Source organism: Mus pahari, chromosome 1, assembly GCF_900095145.1.
Source record: "Mus pahari chromosome 1, PAHARI_EIJ_v1.1, whole genome shotgun sequence".
Taxonomy (NCBI): Eukaryota; Metazoa; Chordata; class Mammalia; order Rodentia; family Muridae; genus Mus; species Mus pahari.
The window spans coordinates 108,533,456-108,554,524 of NC_034590.1; the positions used below are offsets into that span (position 1 = coordinate 108,533,456).

The following is a 21,069-nucleotide window of genomic DNA, read 5'->3' on the forward strand; positions in this document are numbered from 1 at the left end:
GAAAGGGAGGAAGGAAGGAAGGAAGGAAGGAAGGAAGGAAGGAAGGAAGGAAGGAAGGAAGGAAGGAAGGAAGAAAAAAAGAGAAAAGAGATTTTCATCAAGAGACAATTTTGGAAGAATGAAGAAGTGATTAATAGTCCAGGAGACAGGATCTGTGCATATATTCGTCCAGGAACTAGAATATGAATTTAAGAAGATCCTATCTTTCAGTACACACACACACACACACACACACACACACACACACAGTATAAGACTTGAACATACACTTCACAAAATGACACTCTAAGTCCAGGCTATAAACAAATGACCATGGACTGGGTTAAACATTACTATTCTTCTTTCCCACCATTCTAGAGTCCAGAAACACAGAGTCAAGTCTAGAAGATGTCAAGGCTTGTGAAGGTCCATTTTTTTTGGGTCATACCTATCCTCTTCCACCCCCGCATTTGATAGATAAAGACACACTAATTCCATCATGAGGCAATCCACACGTGAGACCTAGTCACCTTCCAAATACTAGACCTACTAACACTGTCATTTCAAGCAAGATCTAGGATTTCAACTTACGAATGTGAAGGAAGAGACACAAGCATTCAGTACATCATAGCAAGCAATAAGCACATGAAGGAATATTCAATATTATTAGTCATCAGGAAATGGGAGGTTCCTAAAGCCAGAGTTCCTGAGTCTTTACCTCTGGAAATGTCTGTCAATGCCTCAGAAGAAACGTTTTCAGGATCACTGTGTGGTCCTCTAGCAACAGCAGAATCCAGTGTATTCCATGACACTCGCTAACTTCCATAGGTCCGGCTCCCAGAGTGCCTGGTCTAAGCTCTTCCGTATCAATTTTCCATTTTCTTTCCAGCCCACCTTAGTTAACCAGTGTGCACCAGACACCTACTGTGCAAAGCTGAGTAATGATCTGAGTGAACGTAACCTGGTCCCTGACGTCACAGCTTTTTCAACCTGCTATAGGAGGGAGTTCTGGCCTCAGGTGGTTCTTGGAAGAGCGTCTGTCCACCGATGGTGTGTAGGAGTGTTCACTTGGCTCATAAGAGATGCCATTTTAAACAGAAAGCCCAGATTCCATGGCTGGACCATCTGAACTGACACTCATGGTGCTCCCAGAAGCCCTTCAGAAGCCAACTGCCTGTGGCTGATGCCTGAGCACCAGCCTCTTGCCCACAGCCTGAGGCACTAGGCTGATGCCTCAAGGGGCCAGGACTCCCACTCTTTGCCCAGGAGTGCCCAGGGGTGCCACACACACAGGGAATCATAAAGGATATCATAGGTAGGGTCATAAATTTAGAGATATCCATGTAGACATTCATTCAGGGACAACATAACAGGGATAAGGAAGTGACACCCACCCAGGACACCCAAGAAAGTCGGCATGGGCAAGGCCCCGGCAGACCTGGAAGAGAATTTCCGCCCCTCCCAGCTTACCTGGCTGCTTTTCAGTTTTTTTTTTCCATATGACTCACTGTATAGCAGGAAGACAGCTGAGAGAGCAACCACACCAGTGAGAGGAGAGCCTGCGAGACGGCAGGTGTAATTAACAAAAGCTTCTGAACTTCCCAATTAGCTCAGTCTGTGAGGAGCGGGCTGAGCTCTCTAGGGTACTGGAGTGTGATTTAAAGGAATCTGTGTTTGTTTGGGCTAAGGTTTCTGGAGATTACACAATAGTAGAGCCCACCAGACACCACCACAGACAAGATCAAAGTCTGGAAGGAACCACCTGTCTCTCGGTGGCCACCCTCTGGTCTCTCTCAGTCCATCACATGTTCACTCCCAGACTGCACATATGGGGCCTTAGGATGTGCATCATTCTTGTGAAGGGGCATGTTCTGCCTTCCAAGAACCCAAGGATCCTTTGGACAAGACACCTCTCTCGTCAGTCTTTAGTAAGCCTATGGTTAAGCTGTGCTGAGTGAAGCTAAGACTCGGTGTCATCTCTGAGGAACAGAGGTGAGAATGGGCAGCGTCACAGATCATCATCCCATTGCTAACAGGACCAGGACCTCCCAGAAGCCCCCTGACTAGCCTGGGGTTAGTGCTACACTTAATACCATCTGCTCTCATAGACAAACACCTACAGTTGGGCTACACCCCCAGGCAGCCTAAAGAGGCATGTGTATCTGTGTGTCAGGGGGCGTGCCCCTCCCACGTGCCTCACAAACACCTGCAAGGAAGGTGGGAGGCAGGGCTCCTGAGGTGAGGGTCACACAAGGCTGCTCACCAGCATGGGAAGACACTTTCTAGACCCAAAGGCTCTCTTCGCTACTATGGGGAGAGCACCTCCTGACTTGGGCCTCGGGTTCAAGCAGACACAGCACTCGGATGCTCCAGCCACTTCTTAAAGATGCTTCTTAAAGATAGCAAGATCCACCACAGACACTTGTGCCAGGTCTACACATGTAATGATCAAGAGGGCAGACTCTGAGCCCAGGAGCCCTAGCCTAACCCTGGCCTGCAAAACCCTGGTGCAACCTGGTGCCCACACAGTTCCCATGCACACACTCAGATACTATGAATGCTCACACTCACACCACTTGCATGCACACAAACACAGCCGCCTACACTCTCTTGTGGGTTCATTCTCATGCTTACACAAGTGAATGCTTCATTCATACACGTATACATCTTTACGTACTCACACATACACAGGCTAACCCACAGACCTTCAGTGACAGCCTGGTTCTCTGGAATGCTTCCTCCAATCGAAACAGGGCTTATAGTCAGCTGATAGGCCAGCAAGGATGGGCTGTCCAATACAGCCCTGGGAGAGCTTATCCTCGTCCTGGTCCTATGATCCACATGAGGCCAATGCTTATTACAGGCTCTTCAGAACCACATTTCCAGCTTGCTTTTGGCCCTGGCTGTCTATGGAGCCTGCGAGCCCTAGCCAGGCTCTAGAGCAATACCTACCTGCCACACTCAGCTACGGCTGCAACTGCACCCCTCCCCAGCAGCTGCAGGAGTAGCACATCTCAGGGTTCTCACTTGCCAGCACAGCTGCTCACAGGGTTTATGTGGTGACTCGCTGCATACACAGAGAAGGCTGCTACTGGTGGCAGTGGACAGAGGCCAGATGCTGCCAACACCCCACAGTGCAGGAGGGTGCTTTTCTCCATGGAGTTACCAAGCCCTGATAGCTACAGTGTTAAGATTGGTCCAGCCTGGATTGAGATGGTTCAGGGACCCACTCAGCATGGGAGCTTCATCTATCTATACAGGGCACAGATCAAACCCTTGTGCAGGCTTCAAAGCTGCCCCAGCCTGGCAATGAGCCTCATGCCTGTTCCCCAAACCAGATTTTCAGCTCACGTTGATTCCTAACTAGCTCCATGCAGAGATTCCCTCCCACCTCAGGGAAACCGTTTCCAGACAGGTGTGCCTGCAGTGACCAAAACTCAACAGTCATACTCAGGCCGTCAAAAAGTGCAGGCCGGCCTCTGACTGGGCCGCTCCCCTAATTTGCCAGTTTCTCCATGTAGTGAGATAGCTCAGGTAATGAGACGGCCTGCAGGGTGGTAACAGCACAGGACAAAGATGTGCCTGTAAGATGCTAGGCAGAGATGCACAGCAGCCGAATGCTGAACTACAGGTCCTGGGAGACTGCTAGTTGGAAGGGCAGGGACACCCAGAACTACTTGACCACTTGACACCAGGTCCCTTTCTACCTGGCACAGGTATCACAGCTGAAGTCACAGAACTACTAGGTCCTCTGGGAAGGGGCAGGGTGAGGAGCCTGGGAACACTGACTGAGGTCTGACTGACCATTATTCCCTGAGCCCTTCCGTGGAATAGACAGAGAGAGGGATGTTGTGCTGACGACCTTCCACTACAGGGCAACAACACCGCAGTCCTAGACCCCATGTCGATAGCCCTACAGACACCCCCAGCACTGGCAGGAGCCACATGCTGCAGGAACTAAGTCTCTCAGGATACATCACTGATGAAGCCCAGAGGTCTGTGCCCCAGGAGCCACCTTCCTGAGGACACATGAGATGTACTGTGGACAGTGGTGTGGAAAAGCAAAAGGGAAAGCAGGTGTCACTAGGCAAGAGGAGTACGTGTGGCAGTCACGTACAGCATCTGACCTGGGTGTGGCACCTGTCCCTGCTGACCTCTGAGATTGCTGCTGTGACTTTTCTGGCTGCTAACCTGTGAGCCACTCGCAGGTCACGGAAAGTCTTTGCCAACAAGAGCTGTTCCAGTGTCCTACTGCCCCACCTCTGACTCTTGGCTTGGGCCACTGTGACAGAGACGAGGCAAGCTGTCCCCATGGAAGGAGGTAGACTTGGAATGAGAGACAGAAGAAAGTGCTGTGATCCTTGTGAGCCATGACAGGGGGCTTGTCACTGGAGCGAGTCCCACCATCCTGACTATCAGGTAAGCCAGGTAACCACCAAGCAGATGAGAGCAGGGAGATGGGGGTTACTGCCCTGGGAACACAGGAGAGACCCCTGGAGACGTAGCCAGAGCCCGGCTGAGGATGGTTTTCAGAACACATGAGGAAACAAGGCTATGGTGTGACATACTCTTCTGAACATGGAGCCAAGAGGATGTCCTAAAGGATGGTCAGGGACGTGTGGGAAAGAGAGACCTTGGAGAGTGAGTGGCCAATGGCCTGGCCCAGCACAGGACAAGGAAGGGAGTCATTGCTTCTGGTGGGGTTGACATGAGGGGGGGTGTGACAAAGAAGCATCTGGTTTTGGCCATTCTGAGTGCATGAGGCATTTTCAAAGACACACAGGGAACGACAGGAGGTCAGAAGCTGGGCAGAGCGCGTGGGACTTGGGAGACAGGCCCCAGCTGGGGATGTAAATTTAAAGATGCTGGCATATAGACGACATTTGAAGCCATGAGATCACCAACGCGTGAGTGGAGTGAGAAGAGGGAGGGTGCCCTAGCCTGATGGAGCCATGGAGCTGGGGGAAGAGGTCAGCCAAGAAGGATGAGAAGGGTCCTGGAATGTACATTAGCAGCCATTGGGCAAAAAGAAGGGGTCTCAGTCCCCCTGTAGTAAAGGTGGTCGGCACACGGAGCATTAGCCTTAGTCACATGGAAGGGACTTACTCAAGACAGCTAAAGAGCTAAGGCACAAGTCCTGTCTTATACTGCTGAGGAGGTGGGAGGTGCTAAGAAGTGGGGACACAGGATCAAGTAAATCCACTCAGAACCACATGTGGAATGCCACCTGGGCGACTACATGAAACTCTACTCTAGGGTCACAAAAAAAAAAAAAATGCATGGTTCACCCTCATGCTCCCTCAGGAGCTTGTGGCAAGACAAGTCACCAAATAAATTTGCACAATCCCCAGGTAATAATTCTGTCTTGCAACCCCAGGTATTTCTTTTGTATGGCAGACGGATAGACGGACAGACAGACAGACACATACACACACACACCCCACCCTATAGCTTAGCTGGTTCCTTGGACAGCTCATAATTCACCACCACTACCACCACCACCACCACCACCACCCTCACCCTCCAAAATCCCTGGATCCAGGGTTCTCTCCAGAGCACCTACAGAGTACCTCCCCTTGGGGTGGTGATGACTGAGAGTCCAGAGCCATCTCTAACTTCCAGGTAGAGTTGTCAGGGCACGGAGACTACAGAGAAAGCACTGGGGCTAGACCTGGGACATTTCCTAAAGGTCTCAGTTCTGGGCCTGCAGCTGAGATCCATAGAAGAGTGACCTGACAGGCCGGGGTCACAGGGGACAAGAAGTACCTGTGAGGAAGAGTTTTAAAAAACAGAGATGCCAGGTTGAGGTGGGATTTACAAAATTTGGGGTCTGTTTGTTTAGAGGCAGAGTAGCCCAGGCTAGCCTTGAACTCATGGCCACCTTTGTGACCTATCTTCCTGAGTGCTGGGATTACAGGCATGAGACAACAACCCTGATCGCAGGGTTTACTTGTGACCATGCTGAATCTGGGACACCGTACAGGATATACAGAGAATGATGTCAAATCAGAGGCTGGACAAAGAAAGACAAGCTCCAGCTGCTGGTGGAGGGCTGAGAACCCTCCCTTGAGCTTTCATCAAGGTGGCGCTTCACAGCAGGAGCCCTGTGCCTCTCTCCTTTCCTCAGCTGCGACGTTATGAGATGTACCACACTGTCACGTGCAGCGGGTCTCCCGTTCCATTGAGAAAGGGTTCTGTGGCATCAACACACTAGAGTGTGGCATGTAGGTCCTCTGGTTCCAACTCTTAGTACCCACACAGAGCCATATGGGCATTCCCAGCGGTGCCTCTGAAGACAAAGACATGTATGTACATCTTGTTGGATGTTTTCTTGGGATATACCTGCTGGGCTATAGGCTCAACGCTCTAAGCAGAGTAGTCAGAAATAGCCTATGGTTAAATAAGGTGGATTTAAGGCTTATTGCAATCTGCGGGGACACACGCCATGGAGAATGTACGGTGCCTCAGGAAGATGGTGTTAGTAAAGATTGGCCATAGGCTTAGGCCTTTGATAGGTGAACTCTAAAAGGGTTTGAGGTACCAGGGCCTAGATGTGCTTAGCATATGGGGTAACCTTATGGGTGAGCATCTTCATAACACTTCCATGGGAACAATGAAGTGCTCTGAAACTGTGACTGGCAAAGCAGTCACTGTCCCCATGTTAGCCAGTAGGATAAGCGGCAGCTCTCGCTCAGCTTAGCCCAGATGGGATCTCATGGTTTATGATGAGACAAGTCATGTTTCAGGTGGCGTTCAGATGTAAAGGTCTTGTTTTGTCCCGGTCCTAGGTATCAGAGTGTGTTCTGTGAATCTATTGTGTTCCACGGAGAATAGCAAAGCCCCACTAAGAGGGTCAGGGCAGCTACCAATGGCAGCGGCTGCTGCCCAACCCACAGGACAGGCAGAAGTGCAGCTTCAATAGAGAGACACTTTTCCAAAGGGAGGCACGAGCCCATACTCACACAAATGGTCTGCAGTGAGAGAAGAGAAAGCATGCTGAGCTGAATGGGTGGGGCCATAGGAAGAGCTGGATCGTGAGCAGGCAACACAGCCAGGCTTGGGTTTTGAATCCCCCTAGACCCAAGGCGCACACCCAGTACACGGATCGCAGCTTCTACAACATCCTTCTCAAAACAGAAGCCAGTGTTCTTGGAGAGTTGGCTGACCCTAGGGCTGGGTCAGGAAACATGCCGGCTAAGCCTGGAATACTGTGTGCCAGGATGTAAGAACATTTTCAACAAAAAGCAGCCACAAATGATGATGAGGCCTGCCCATGGAGCCAGGGAGCAGTGCGAACAGCAGATGAGGTAGAGCTGGGTCACATCCCATGCCATGAAGCAAATGTTCCTAAGTACAGTAATACAAGTGGCTGGACAGCCAAATAGTGGGAGAAGAGATAAATCATCTGTGCAGAAACAGGGGTCCCCTCAAGATGGGGACTGTGACCTTCTCAGTACAAGCCCTCAGGGCTCACCTGCTTGTGCATGCTCAGATGTGTTCTGTCTCTGTCTCGCTGTCTCTCTATCTGTCTCTGTCTGTCTCTATCTTTCTCTGTCTCTTTCTGTCTCAGTCTTTCTGTCTCTGACTCTGTTGCTCTGTCTCTCTCTCTCTCCATACACACACACTCACATACACACACACACACTCACAAACACACACTCACACACACACACTCACACACACATTCACNCACTCACACACACTCACACACACACATTCACACACTCACACACACTCACACACACATTCACACACCCACACACTCACACACACTCACACACACTCTCTCACCCACACACCCACACACACTCACATACACTCTCTCACCCACACACCCACACACACTCACACACACTCTCTCACACACACACTCACACACACATTCACACACCCACACACACTCACACACCCACACACACTCACACACACTCTCTCACACACACACTCACACACACTCTCTCACACACACACTCACACACACTCTCTCACACACACACTCACACACACACACACACACACACACACACACACACACATGAACCGCTCACTGCTATCCTCTCCAGAGCCAAGACAATGGTTCTCCTTCCCGCCCAATTTTAGGTTTTGAGCCTGCAACCTCCTCCTCTGTCTCAGAAGCCTGGGTCAGGTATTTCACTACAGTGACAAAAAGCTGACTCACACAGCAGCTTGGCTGTGCCATCTGATTGGTGTCACCATGGATGGCATGGGCTGTGCAAGCCCTCAATAAGCCATGTCAAATGGTCCTTTGCCTCCGAGATCTTCCTCACCAAATGCACAGCCCCTGACTAATCCCCAGGGAAAGAGGGACTAACCACTGGCTCGGAAGTGGGGGATGCTGCAGACCATGTGAATGGCCATCTAGAACACAGGACAGGAGATCCTGCCACAACCACAAGAGGCCTAAGGGGACATAACACTGAATCTCATCTGGGATCTAGGTGGGGTCTGGGGACAGAGGAGACATTAAGGGTTGACTAGAGACATCTGAATATGGCAGAGACACAGTTCACCAACGGTATGTCCCTACTGTGTCACTGGATTAGACATACCCTGCATTTTGTTTGGAAAGGGGTCCTACTATGTAGCTAAGGCTAGCCCTAAACTCACAAGCCTCCTGCTTCAGCCTTCTCGGTGCTGAGATTACAGGTGTGTACCATTACATCAGACTACCAATATACCACATTAACGTAAGATCTTGGTGTGAACGAACATAAAGGTTGGATATACAGGACCTCTGCCAGGCTCCATGACTTCCCTACAAATCTAAACAGTCTGAAATAAATGGATTAGGAGAAAAGTTGCTAAGAAGAAACATTTATGTTGTGTATGTTCAAGTGTGGGTAAGACAGAGAGATGACAAACAGGAAAATGGCTGCTGCGTGAGGGCTGGTTACATAAGACAACGGATTTCTTAAATTTTTTCTTGTCACTCTCATTACATAAGGAAAAGCTATAAACCGGGGCTGGGGGGAGATCGTCTGGTGAGGATCTGGCGGTTCGGTAGAGGATCTATATAATTTATCACCCAAACCAGGACACTGTCACAAGGGAAAGGGGACACTATTAATAACAATGCTAGGTCAGCAGCTGGAAGCCAATGTCCCAGGTGACCCCAGGTGCCTGATCACTGTATGGAAGTAGGGCTCACAGGTGACACTCTCCAGGTCAGCTTCAATGGCCCTGGTACGCAACGTAAGGGTCAGCAGGGAGGTCAAGCTAGGCAGAGAGGGGCAGGAGGGGTCTCTGGAGATGGAAAAGAGGATGTGACATAGGAAAATGAAGCCAGGGCCTGGGTCACCTCCTCATTCAGAATAGCTCCTCCTAGAGTGACCCCACCCCAGACCCTTGTCTGTCCCAAGCCCAGTTTCAGGGTGGCAATCTTTACCCTCTTCCTTCCTGGGATAAATCAGAACTCAGCCACTGAAGACCCACTCACTTGCACACTGTCCCTTCTGAGGCGCCACCTCAGCTCAGGACACCAAGGGTCACTCTCTCAGTAACTGTGCCCTGTATGTTCAGAAGAGCCAGCCCATTCACACACCACCAACCAACTCCTGAGTCACAGCCTCTCTGGCTGGGGACACTCCAGCACTGCTGAAAAGGCCTGAGGAGAGCAGGGACACAAGGGGCTTGGGATCCTGCCACCTCTCTTAAAGCCACTTGCATCTTCTCTCCTCTTAGTTACATTTCCCCCTGCTTCCTCTCTCTGTCACTGAGCTTTATAAACTCCCTCTCTGCCTATGGAACTAAAATATGACTCCAGAGACACAAGAAAGCGAAGGAAGGGATTGGTAGTGCACCTAGTAAACTGTCTGCAGAGAAAGCACAAGGATCTGAGTCCGGTCACATATAAAAATCGAGACACGGTGCTGCACGTTCATTACCTAGCACTTAGCAGGCAGAGATGGGTGTGTCCCTAGAGCTTGCTGGCCAGCCAGTCTAGCCCGCCTATGAGTGCTGAGCAGACTGAGAGAAGCTATCTCAAAAAAAAAAAACAAAAAACAAACAAACAAACAAAAACAGAAAAAACAAAGGGGAGCATCTCAGAAGACACTCAACCCTGACCTCTAGCCTCCACAGGCATGTGCACACATACCCACATGAACACATACATGCACTACACACACACACACACACACACACACACAAATAAACAGGAGGGAAAAGCAAAACAGTGAGGCTAAAATGAACAAGACTCATGGACAGACATGGGCAGATCCGACAGAGGCCTCTCAGGAACTGAGTCCAGAGTCTAAGAGGTTTTCAGAAAAGTCCCCGCAACCGGATGGAGACAGGACCACACTGAGAAGTGATCCTACACACACACACACACACACACACACACACACACACACACACACCTTGCCCCAAAGGCCTGGATGCTTCAGGTACTGTGTGTGAGAGCTGGTTTGGGAGGGGGCCTCTGCAGTGCTGAGTAGCCCCAGGTGAACTGGCATCATGTATGGTCAGGTCTGTACCACCAGGAGAGGCCTTGTGTGTCACTGGGAAGGCTCTCTAAAGGAAGGTCTCTGAAAGTAGACAAGTGCTGGCCACCGCACTTCCGACCTGTTTCCAGCTACTTCCTATCCCTGTTCGGCGTTTTCCAGCCACCAGCCTTGATCCATAGCAACCTCAGCTCACCTGCAAGCAGGACCTTAGCAATTCCTTTCCTATGTCCAAGGGGTACCTAGAAGTGACCTCAACAGCAGATACAGGAGAAGGGATTCTGCCTTCAAGCCTGCCCCTCGGGAAGCCTGCCGCCTTCCGCTGCTGCTCTGATGTCCCACCTCAGTGATGATGGGAAGCAATAAGCCTGAGACAATGATGACAATGGAGTTCAAATATGTCCCCAGGTCCTTGGTTGTTCCTCTCAGAAGGCCAACCCAACCACCCACCCTCCTGCCTAGAGTATACTTAGTTCCTTAGCTCCTAGCTTCTAGAAGATGAGGCTGAGGTGGTGTGACCTCAGGGGTACCATTCCTGAAAGTTCATTTGGCGAAGACTTGAGGCTAGAAGCAGATCTCACAGCCCCTCCGCCCTCAGAGAGCAGCACCCCAGAGGACATATCAGCGTCTCAGAAGATACACGAGCAGCTTTACTGTGAAGGCCACTCGAGGGGACAGCTGGATGGTGTATCGGTGGGGCACTAGGTCTTGAGGTGACACATTAAGTAGTAGGATATCTGAACACATTAACAGCAGCAGGAACTCTTATGATCCCACCCTTGAGTGAAGAAGCCACCTTGATGTCTGACCCCATGACATCACAAGAAACAATACAATTCTTTAAGTCACTATATTTTGGGGTACCTTATCAGGAAAAGGCAACCAATATGATGGTCCTCAGAGCACCGAGTGAGTCTGCCATGAGAGACACAATGCCAGCAGGTCCTGTCTTGAGTCATGAGTGGACCTACCATAAGCAGCGCCTTCAAGGACAGATATGGTGACCACCGCACCTAAGGAAAAGTGGAGGTGCCCGGAAGGGAGATGGCCATCAAGGCTGCTGCAAGCCCTTCCCTACCATCAGGGCCTCACCTCAACAACAACAACAACATGCCGTACACAGGAATATTGTTATGTGCCAGTGACCCCCATAGTGAACGCAGAGAAACTCCATGTACCTGATGTTTACGGCTTGCTATGGTCATAAGCTAAGCCTCCTGCACTTGAAGCATGAAGTCATATGGTAATTCTGAAAGCCCAGAAACCTTTTCAAAGTCAACTTCTTAAATCACTGTGAAAAATGGAATGTGCCTGTTCCTATTTTTAATAAATTGGGGGCGACACTGCCTCCCACCTACAGCATCTCCTTGGCTTCAGAACTGAAATAACAGCAAGCTAGGGTTTCACACAATCCACACGGGCCAGCGTATGGGAGGAAACGTGCTGGAGACCAGCGCGGGCTCCAGGTCACATTTTGGGGATCAGGGATAGGAGGAACTCCTGCCTCAGAGCTGAACCCAAGTAAGCTGGCAAATGTCGGGTGTGTGCTGGGTTCCCAGCCGTACTGACCTCTGTAACCACCTTGGCTCTTTTAAACAACAGATTTCAAGTCAGTGGGGAATGAGTTTTTAATGAAGCAGACACTCTGGTTTTCAAAAATAACAAAATTGCATTAATTTAGGTTTGCCCCATATTGTCTTAAACTCTGATCATTATAATTATTTAACATGTGGGATGGTGGTGATTAATATCAACAACTTGATAGGATCTGTAATTACCTGAGAGACAAGTTTCTGGGTATGTCTATGAGGGAGTTTCTGCATGTGGTTAACTGAAGTGGGAAAAACCTCGGTGACTCTGGGCAGCGCCATTCCACAGGCTGAGGTCCTTGCAAAGCATAAAGAGGAGAAATCTGGGCACCAGAATTCATCTCTTCCTGCTTCCTGACTATAAATGCAGTGTGACTACCACCCCACACTCCTGCCACCGTGCCTTCCCTGCCCTGATGGACTGGTGCCTTCAAACTGTGAGCCAGACAAAGGCTTCTTAAGTGGTGATGTCGGGTGTTTTGTCACAGTGAAGAAAAGAGTAACAGACACGGAGTCTCTGCCTGATTCAGGTGGGAAGGGATCACTGGCCCTGGCCCCAGCAAGAACTCTGGGAACAGAATGGCATGCTTACCCAGGGTAGACAGCACCATACCCAAGGGCCACAGCTGAGAAGTCCAGGCTCCTGTCATGTGCCAGCGTGTCAGCAATAAAAGCTCACCGCAGCAGAGCTTATGGCACAGACTAAAAGCAAACAAGAGGTAGATAGTGCCTGAAGAGTAATACTCAGCACACAACACAGCTCATCATAGTTTCAGGGGCAAAGGAAAAGTCAAGCTAGAAAGGAAGACTAGCACCAGTGGAGGACCCAGCCCTCAGCATCAGGACCACTGGCAGTATGGACAGCCTCCTCAGCATCAGGACCACTGGCCATATGGACAGCCCCCTCAGCATCAGGACCACTGGCCATATGGACAGCCCCCTCAGCATCAGGACCACTGGCCGTATGGACAGTCCCCTCAGCATCAGGACCACTGGCCGTATGGACAGCCCCCTCAGCACTCACAGAGCTGGTGAGAACACACATCCTTCCTGTAGCTACATCTGCAAAACAAAGACGCAGTGACCAACGGGGCAGACACCCTTGACAGCCATGCCTAGAGGCAAACTGTTGGGTTGCAGAACAAATGGGCCATATGAGCACAGTGTGCCAGCCATGTTTTGGTTACACATGGGAAAGGCTCTGCTTAAGGGTCTGGAAGAGGCAATGCGTAAACTACACACTAACTACAAGGTTCTAGTGACTGGAAACAAGTGGCAGCCTCACCCACAGGTGAGTCTTCTGTCAAGCCAGCACCCAGCAAAGCCAGGCAGACATCCACCTCACCGTTCATAGCTCATCAGGGCTCAAGGTATGTGGGTCCTACCAGCTCCCTGATCTCACTCAACAACACACCTACTGTATACTCATTGTATACTCAAAGTTCTTGCTATTTGAATTGCATCCATGGACCAGTAACATTACCTGGGAGCTGTTAGGCCTCTAGATCCTCTTGAACCAGAATCTGTGTCTTCAAGTCCTTTCCCCGGGGGGGGGGGGGACAGAGGCACTAATGACACTTTGAGAACCTATGTGAGCTATTCAATCCAACTATTTTGAAGAAATGTTTTCACACAGCTTGGCTTCCCTCAGACCCCCCCCCCAGCAAGTCTGTGGGCCTCACCAGCAGAGAGAAGCTCTGAACAAAAATGGCTTTCAGTGTTATCTGCATTGCCTCTCGACTGAAAACTGGGTGGCTAAATTTTTAAACAAAAAGCTGGCTTATTTTTAGCATTGTAAACTGCACAACCAGATGGATAGACACACAGAGATGACATTCGTTACATAAAAATGTCTGACTGTGGGTCTCGAGTCCATTCTAGATGGGCCTCATTGGCCAGAAGGAAAAGAAGCACTAGGCTTCATAGCCATTCAAGGGCTCTCCTGGACTATATACTGTACCGGGAACTCGGGAACAAGAGCAAACATCCAGAGAAGCAGGGGCCCAGGACCAGATGCCCTCCTTCCCACCCTGCACACACGTCCTTCTGCCCACACCTGGGGCCATTCAGACAGGGCAAGCAACCAGGGAAGAGCCTCATTCCCACCAGCCAAAGGCTCGAACGCCAAAGCCTCCCCAAGGCTGGGGAGAAGAATCACCAACAACTCAGTCCTGAGCTACACAAGAGTCCTCCTTCCCTTACCGTGGAGCTCCAGGCAAAGGCTGGGTGGCAGCTCCTCAGTGGAACACTTAGCATGCAAGCACGATGGTCTGAGTTCAATCCCTGAACGTAGGTTCTAGAAGTCAGATGTGATGGCACGCACTTGTAATACCAGCTCTACGGAGGCAGAGACAGGAGACTCCTTGAAGCTCACTGGCCAAACAGCTAAGCCTACTTGGCAGGCTGCAGGCTAGTGAGAGACTCTGTCTCAAAAACAAAACAAACAAAAGGAAGATAGTGACTGAAGAACAATACCCAAGACTGCCCTCTGTTCTACATACCACCCCACACCCCACACACACACCACACATGCACACATACCACATACTCACACATACACACATCACACGCACACACCACACATACTCATACACCACACCCACACACGCCATACATACATACACACCACACACATACCATACACATACCACACACTCACACATACACATACTACACACACATACTATACATGCACACACACCACACATACCACATACACATAAACACACCACACACACACATACCACACATACATGTACACCACACATATACACACCACACACACACACACACCACACATACTATACACATACCACACACTCACACATACATATGCTACATACACATACTACACATGTACACACAACACACACGTCATATATATACCACAGGCACCACACACATACCACACATATACACACAACACAACACACATATGCACACACCATACACACCACACACACCACACATACACCACACACATAAAACACATACACACACCAAACACACACACCACACACATACCACACACTCACACAAACATACACCATACACAACACCACACATACCACAATACACAACACCACACATACCACACATACACACACACCATACACCACCATACACAACACCATACATACCATACATACACACATCCACCACACACACACCACACACATACCACACATACATACACCACATACACATACCACAAACACATACACACAACACACACACATACCATACATACACCATACCGCACACACACACATGCATACACCACATAGCACACCACACCACACACACACAACACAATACACGCATGCATACACCACATACCATACCACACACTCACACACATAACACACACCACCCAAGCACACACATGCATACACCACATACCACATCACACACACACACAAACACACCATACACCACTCAAACACATATACCTCAAGACCACAACTGGGCCAAATGACACCTTGAAACACAGAAGAGCCTGAGTTGAGTAGGGGGCAGCCTTAGAACCTCACTCTCTGCCTTCTGAGCTCTAAGTAATAACTAACGAAAGAGAGGCAAGTGTCACTGTATAACTAGAGCCATGGCTGCAGATGGCATAACATACCTCCCAGGACACCCAACAAAAGCCACCAGACACTTAGCAAAGGTTTCAGCAAAGTAGCCATATTCAAGATGAACAGACTTTGGTTGGCTGGTCTCCTTTCTGATTTTTAAACATTCTCACTACATAGACCAGTCTGGTCTCAAACTCGTGATCCTCCTGTCTCAGATTATGACCAATGCACGTAAACGAATGTTTGAACCAGCTGTCTCTTCAGCCAGCATTAACCATGTAAAATGGAACCAGTCACAGCCCGGCAATGAAATAGAACCAACGTACAGGAAGACTAAAAAATCTGAGCCTACAAATACTTTCAACATGTTCAACCTAAGAAAATGCGGAACTCAGAGAACAAGGTGTTATCACTCTCGGTGGGTGAATTCTCAATATAAAAAGTAAAACTGGGCCAGGGAGATGAGTCAGCAGGTAAAAGCACTGACTGCCAAGCCTGGCAGCCCGAGTTTAATCCCTGGAAGTCACATGTCAGAAAGGAACCGACACTCTCAAGTTGTTCTCAGACTTCCACATGTGTGCCACAATATGTCAGCCCCAAGTCTGCTGTCTCTCCGTCTCCATCTCCATCCAAGTGAGCCAGTCCTGGACACCTGTTGTAACATAGCTATGACATTCCTCAAAATTCATCCTAAGGTGACAGGGCCAGAGATGAGCACACAGACATTCACAGCCATGCAGTTTATATTTCAAAAAATGTCCGCCAGTTGGAAATTAAGTAAACAGGGAAATGACATCTACACAGAGAAAGAGCTGGTTGTTCCTCAGAGTCACAGGGATGTAGACAAGAGGTGCCTGAACCTCAACCAGGGCCAATCCACCTCCACAAGCTTTTCCAGGAAGGGACTTGGTGTCCTTCAAGAGCGTCCACTGAATGTGATATGCCAACCAGGCGAAGAGCTGCTGACAAGAATCTAACAGGCAACTGATGCTTCGGACCTCTTCGATGTTAGTGACGTGTTGATAAATAAAAAATCAGGTTACAGCAAAACAGTGTGTATCAAGTGTTCCCATTTCTGTACAAAGGGGAGGGGGAAGGGGTCTCTACACAGCTGTAGGTGTGGCTGCATTTCTAGGTCCCTGAAAGAAAGCCTGAGGGTCAGCAGGCACCAGGCATTCACCTGGAGACCTCGCCATGCTGAACATGCATTTTGGCATAAAATATAACTTCTTTTTCAAAGGTATACATTGTGATGCACCTCTAATTAGAAAAAAAATGGTTTTTTAAATTTTCTCTTTTAAACAGTGTTTTAAATGTCTGGGTTCCTGTCCTGCACTGTGCTCCCTAACTTACCACCCTGGAGAGGCACCCTCACTCATTACCAGGGTCCAGGATGGGAGCAAGCCTTCTCGGCTATCACGTACTCCCTCCTGTTAAGGGGGCACCACAGTGGGTCTGAGATTGCAAGCCCTGGTCTGCTAGGATGGACCAATGTCTCCGCAGGTTACCCGAGTGGGAAGGCACTGCAAAGCCCTCGGTATCCCAGGAACGGAGCGCCAAGGCAATGGTAGGAGGCTCTTCTTCTAATATAAACCAGAGTTCAGAGCCAAGGAAACAGAGCCCCTGCTTGAAACGAGAAAGGAAAGGAATTCTTCTCTTGCCCCAAATATCAGCCAGGGAAGAACAGCACTCTGGGCTCCAGGAGGACTAATAGAGACAGAGGCCATTTAAAATCTTATTTGGGACAACTATACTCTTCAGTCGCAATTTACCTGCTACTTTGTTAAACTGCCCTCCTATTTTCTTCCTTTTTCCCCCTTTGCTGAGCAAATTTGATATATTAATTAGGTGTTTTAATCTAAAAAAAAAAAAATTCATCAGAAGGTCTCACATTACCATGGCAACTGTACAGTTCCAGTATATGCAAGTCACCAGCACAGCTTGGCTGCCTCTTAGCATGTGCCCACCACATCAGGAAAGGGGGATGACTTATGTCCCCTGAAACACAGGAGTCCAGGCTGCTCTTCCACCCCAGCTGCTCTCATTCTATATAAATGAATCCTACCACCTTCAATCAAGGCACTGCATGGAAGGAAACACCATGACACTGTTTGCGCCCTGCTAATGACACAGATAAGAGGAGCCAAGTGGTTACCCACCCAGAGAGCATTCTCAGTCGACAGGCCCAGGACTCCATTTGGTCATTCAAACTCATCAAAACCTAGTTAAGTTCTCGAGGTATGGCAATCCAGGGCCACACAGCCAGTGATGAGCATCACCTATGACACGTCATACAAAACAGGCCTGGTGAGCCACGTCAGCAGCTCACCTCACATAAGCCCAGAACAGTTAGTACCCTCCGTCACTCAACTATGAGCAAGTAAGGAGATAGGTTCTCAAGTGACAGAGAGCACCACAGTGGCCTTGCCCCCATGCCCCTCGGCTAGCCCTTGAGTTCAGAGGCAACACACTGTGAAGAAGAAAACATGGACGTAGACCAACACCCGCCCGCAGCCCCTGTGCTACATCACTCTCTGTTTCCACCCTGCTGCCTTGGAGACGTGATTCAGAGATGCGGAAGGATGGCCAGCCCTTAGCTGGCACCAACGAGTACTGAAAGCAAATGTGTTTTCCAAACCTCTCATCTTGTAGCCAGAAACCCAGTACAAACCAGTTTACTGCTCTGCTCCTTCTCGCAACTGGGCAGTTTTATTGGTTGTGTTTGGTTGGCTGGCTGGCCGGTTGGTTGACTGGTTGGTTGGTTTTTAACTCTGAGTACTGATGTTGAAAATAAAAGTCCAGAACATGTGAGTCCTGTTGTCCCCAAGTTCAGAGCACAGTGACTGGCCACCTCAGAACACAATGTGCCTGATGCAGACAGACCTGAATGCTCCTCCCCTGCTGACCATACTCAGCAGAGGCCTGGAACTCACTGGCCTGGCCTCATGCCTCCCGTTTCCAATAGGAACGCCAGCATGTAGCCTCACGTGCTCTCCAACACTGGCCTGAGTTCTGATTATTGTAATTTCCTAAATGCTTAAATTATTTATCGGAAATAAGTAGCTTGGGCTCCTATGCTGAACTGTGTTCTAAAATTATAAAAATCCATCATATCTCTGTAGGCTGCCTACAAATGAAAATGCATATTTCAACTATTTTAAGAAAATGTCAAAAAAACATCAAATGTGTCATGGCTGTACCATTTAAAATTATCCGCAAGGCATCTGTAGGGGAAAAGCTATAAGTTACATGTGAAGCCATCCCATTTCTCCCAAGCTGTATCCAGCAGGTGCTAAGTCAAGGGTCCTTGTACCTAGCAGGGCTCCAGCTGCTGGGCTGCAGGGCCAGATGTCTGGCACCTCCCATCCCCAGCTCCCCACCAGATTGCCCTGCTGCTACTCAAGAGACACAGGTCCTCCAGGTCAACAGCTATCACTGCAGAAAGATTTCACAGAACACGAGTTCCCCGAGGGCGGGTCTTTGCACAAAGACAAGGATGGACTGCGCAGCATAATCCGGTGTAGGTTCTGGTTTTGCGGGGTGGAACACCTCAAACTGAAGGGCCCAGGCCCCTGTGCCACCTGTAGGGCAGCCACTTCTCTTCACAAACTGCACACCAAGCAGGAATCTCCTGGAATTAAAAGTAACCACGCAGCCTGCACATCACCCATAAAGGAAAATGAAAACATGCGGTGCGCATTAGTGGGCGGTGTCGCGCCTGAGCCCAGAGCCTCCACCATCAAGGACTCTCACCTCGAAAGGCTAGCCAGAGACTCATCTACCCGCTGCGCTGTCACTGGAAACAGGACGCGCCATGGGGACTTCAGTCGTGGTCCAATAGTTTCCTCGGAAACGCAGACGCCCCAAGAAGTGGTCCCACCCAGGTGGTGACTTCGTCCCAACGCAGAGAAATGCCACCCCCGCGTCCGCCCTGAGACAGCGCGCGAGGTCTCCAGAGGCCCGGGTACCCGGCTGTCCCCGGGAGTCCCCAGTGGGCGGTTTCACTCACCGTCCTCCTTGTCGTCAAACACCGGCCTCCGCGCGCTGCCTGCGGATATGGACGACATAGACATCCTCTTCTTCCACTTGCTCCACTGAAACAGGGGGCGCGGCTGCGCGCGGGCATCTCCGGCGTCCCGGGCCCGGGGCTGGCTAGCTGCCGGCGGCGGCAAGGCGGGGGACACATCGGAGCCCGCGGGGCGCGCACGACCGGGAGGCGGCGAACTGGGGGGCGCCGCGGCGCTGCTGCCCCTTCTCTCCGCCCCGCTCCTCATCGCCAGGCCTGGATATGCGCAGCGGCCACAGCCCGAAACATGGCCCGCGCCCGACCCTGTGAGAGCAGAGCGCTAAGTGCCGGCAGCGCCGGCCGAGCTCCCGGTATCTGCTCTGGCTCGCCGGGACAGCCGACCCGCCCGCCGATTGCGAGCAGCGGGGCGGGGCCGGAGGGGTGGACTCAGGGTGGAGTCCGCAACCGGGGCGGGGCCAGGACGGAGCTGGTATTAGATTCCGTGCGCGGCACGCAGCGTGGGCTACCCGTGGAGAAGGATCTAGTTCACCGAGGCTCGACCCTTGCACCGAAAAGGCTGCGGAGATAAAAGCGAGAGAGGACAGATGCTACTCACCTCCCTATTATCTTGAAGTGCCCAAGAGGCCAGAAATGAGGACCCTTTCCTTCACAGGGTGGCGGAGACCTTTGGGGGCCCTGCGAGGAATGTTGTGACTAGCGAGCAATCGGGAATCCTCTGGGCCTTCCAACCTCTGCTGTCTTCGTAGAAAAAGTCGATCGCAGATTTCTACCACTCGATCCTTAGAAACCTCAAACTTTAGGCCGCGGTTTTGCGCTGTGAGCATAATGGGGGTCGAGAGGTATCTAAGCTGCCGCGTGGTGGCAGCAGGGTGCTATCCCGCTCTGAGGCCACGGGCGGTGCGGGATCTCGACGCCTGAGGAGGGTGGGAGTAGGGCGGAGTCCGGCATGCAAGCCCCGCCCAGAGCGGACATTAGTACCCTTAGCATACAGATGCTCTTGTCCAGAAACCTGGTTGTGCTTTACCCTAGTCTAGCTCCTCTTACCTCACTTTGTATAGCTTATTGGGCAGCGAATAGAGTCCTCTAGTACAGTTTTGCGCCAAAGATCTGGTAAGGGACACAAAAGTCATCTAGGGCCTCACTAGGGTCTTCACTGCACATTGGGAAGCCTGGAGCTCTGCTAAGCCTTCTGTCTCTACTCTTGCTCCTTCACAAGGTTGGGATGCTTGGCTTCCAGTGTCTAAGGACTTGTTACTGGGAATTCTTTTTTTTTTTTTTTTTTTTTGGATTACTCAGTGTTTTGACTTTTGAAATTCTCTGCTTGCTTATTTCTTTTTTTAAAACCTGGTCACAAAGATAGCCCTCCTCTCCAGCACCTGGAAGACCTGGAGTGTCCCTCCTTCTGTCCCTATGTGGATTATGGGTGGCCACAA

At 50.3% G+C, this 21,069-nt stretch overlaps 1 protein-coding gene across 1 annotated transcript in view; it reads right to left on the reverse strand.

The window, feature by feature from the left end:
• Stk32c (serine/threonine kinase 32C) overlaps nt 1–20,013 on the reverse strand; it is a 78,275-nt gene extending 58,262 nt beyond the window's left edge. The window contains exon 1 of the mRNA XM_021194710.2: nt 19,619–20,013. Coding sequence (XP_021050369.1) covers nt 19,619–19,883 — 265 coding nt within the window. The 5' untranslated portion in view covers nt 19,884–20,013. The remainder of the gene's footprint in view (nt 1–19,618) is intronic.
• Nucleotides 20,014–21,069: the final 1,056 nt, after the last annotated feature.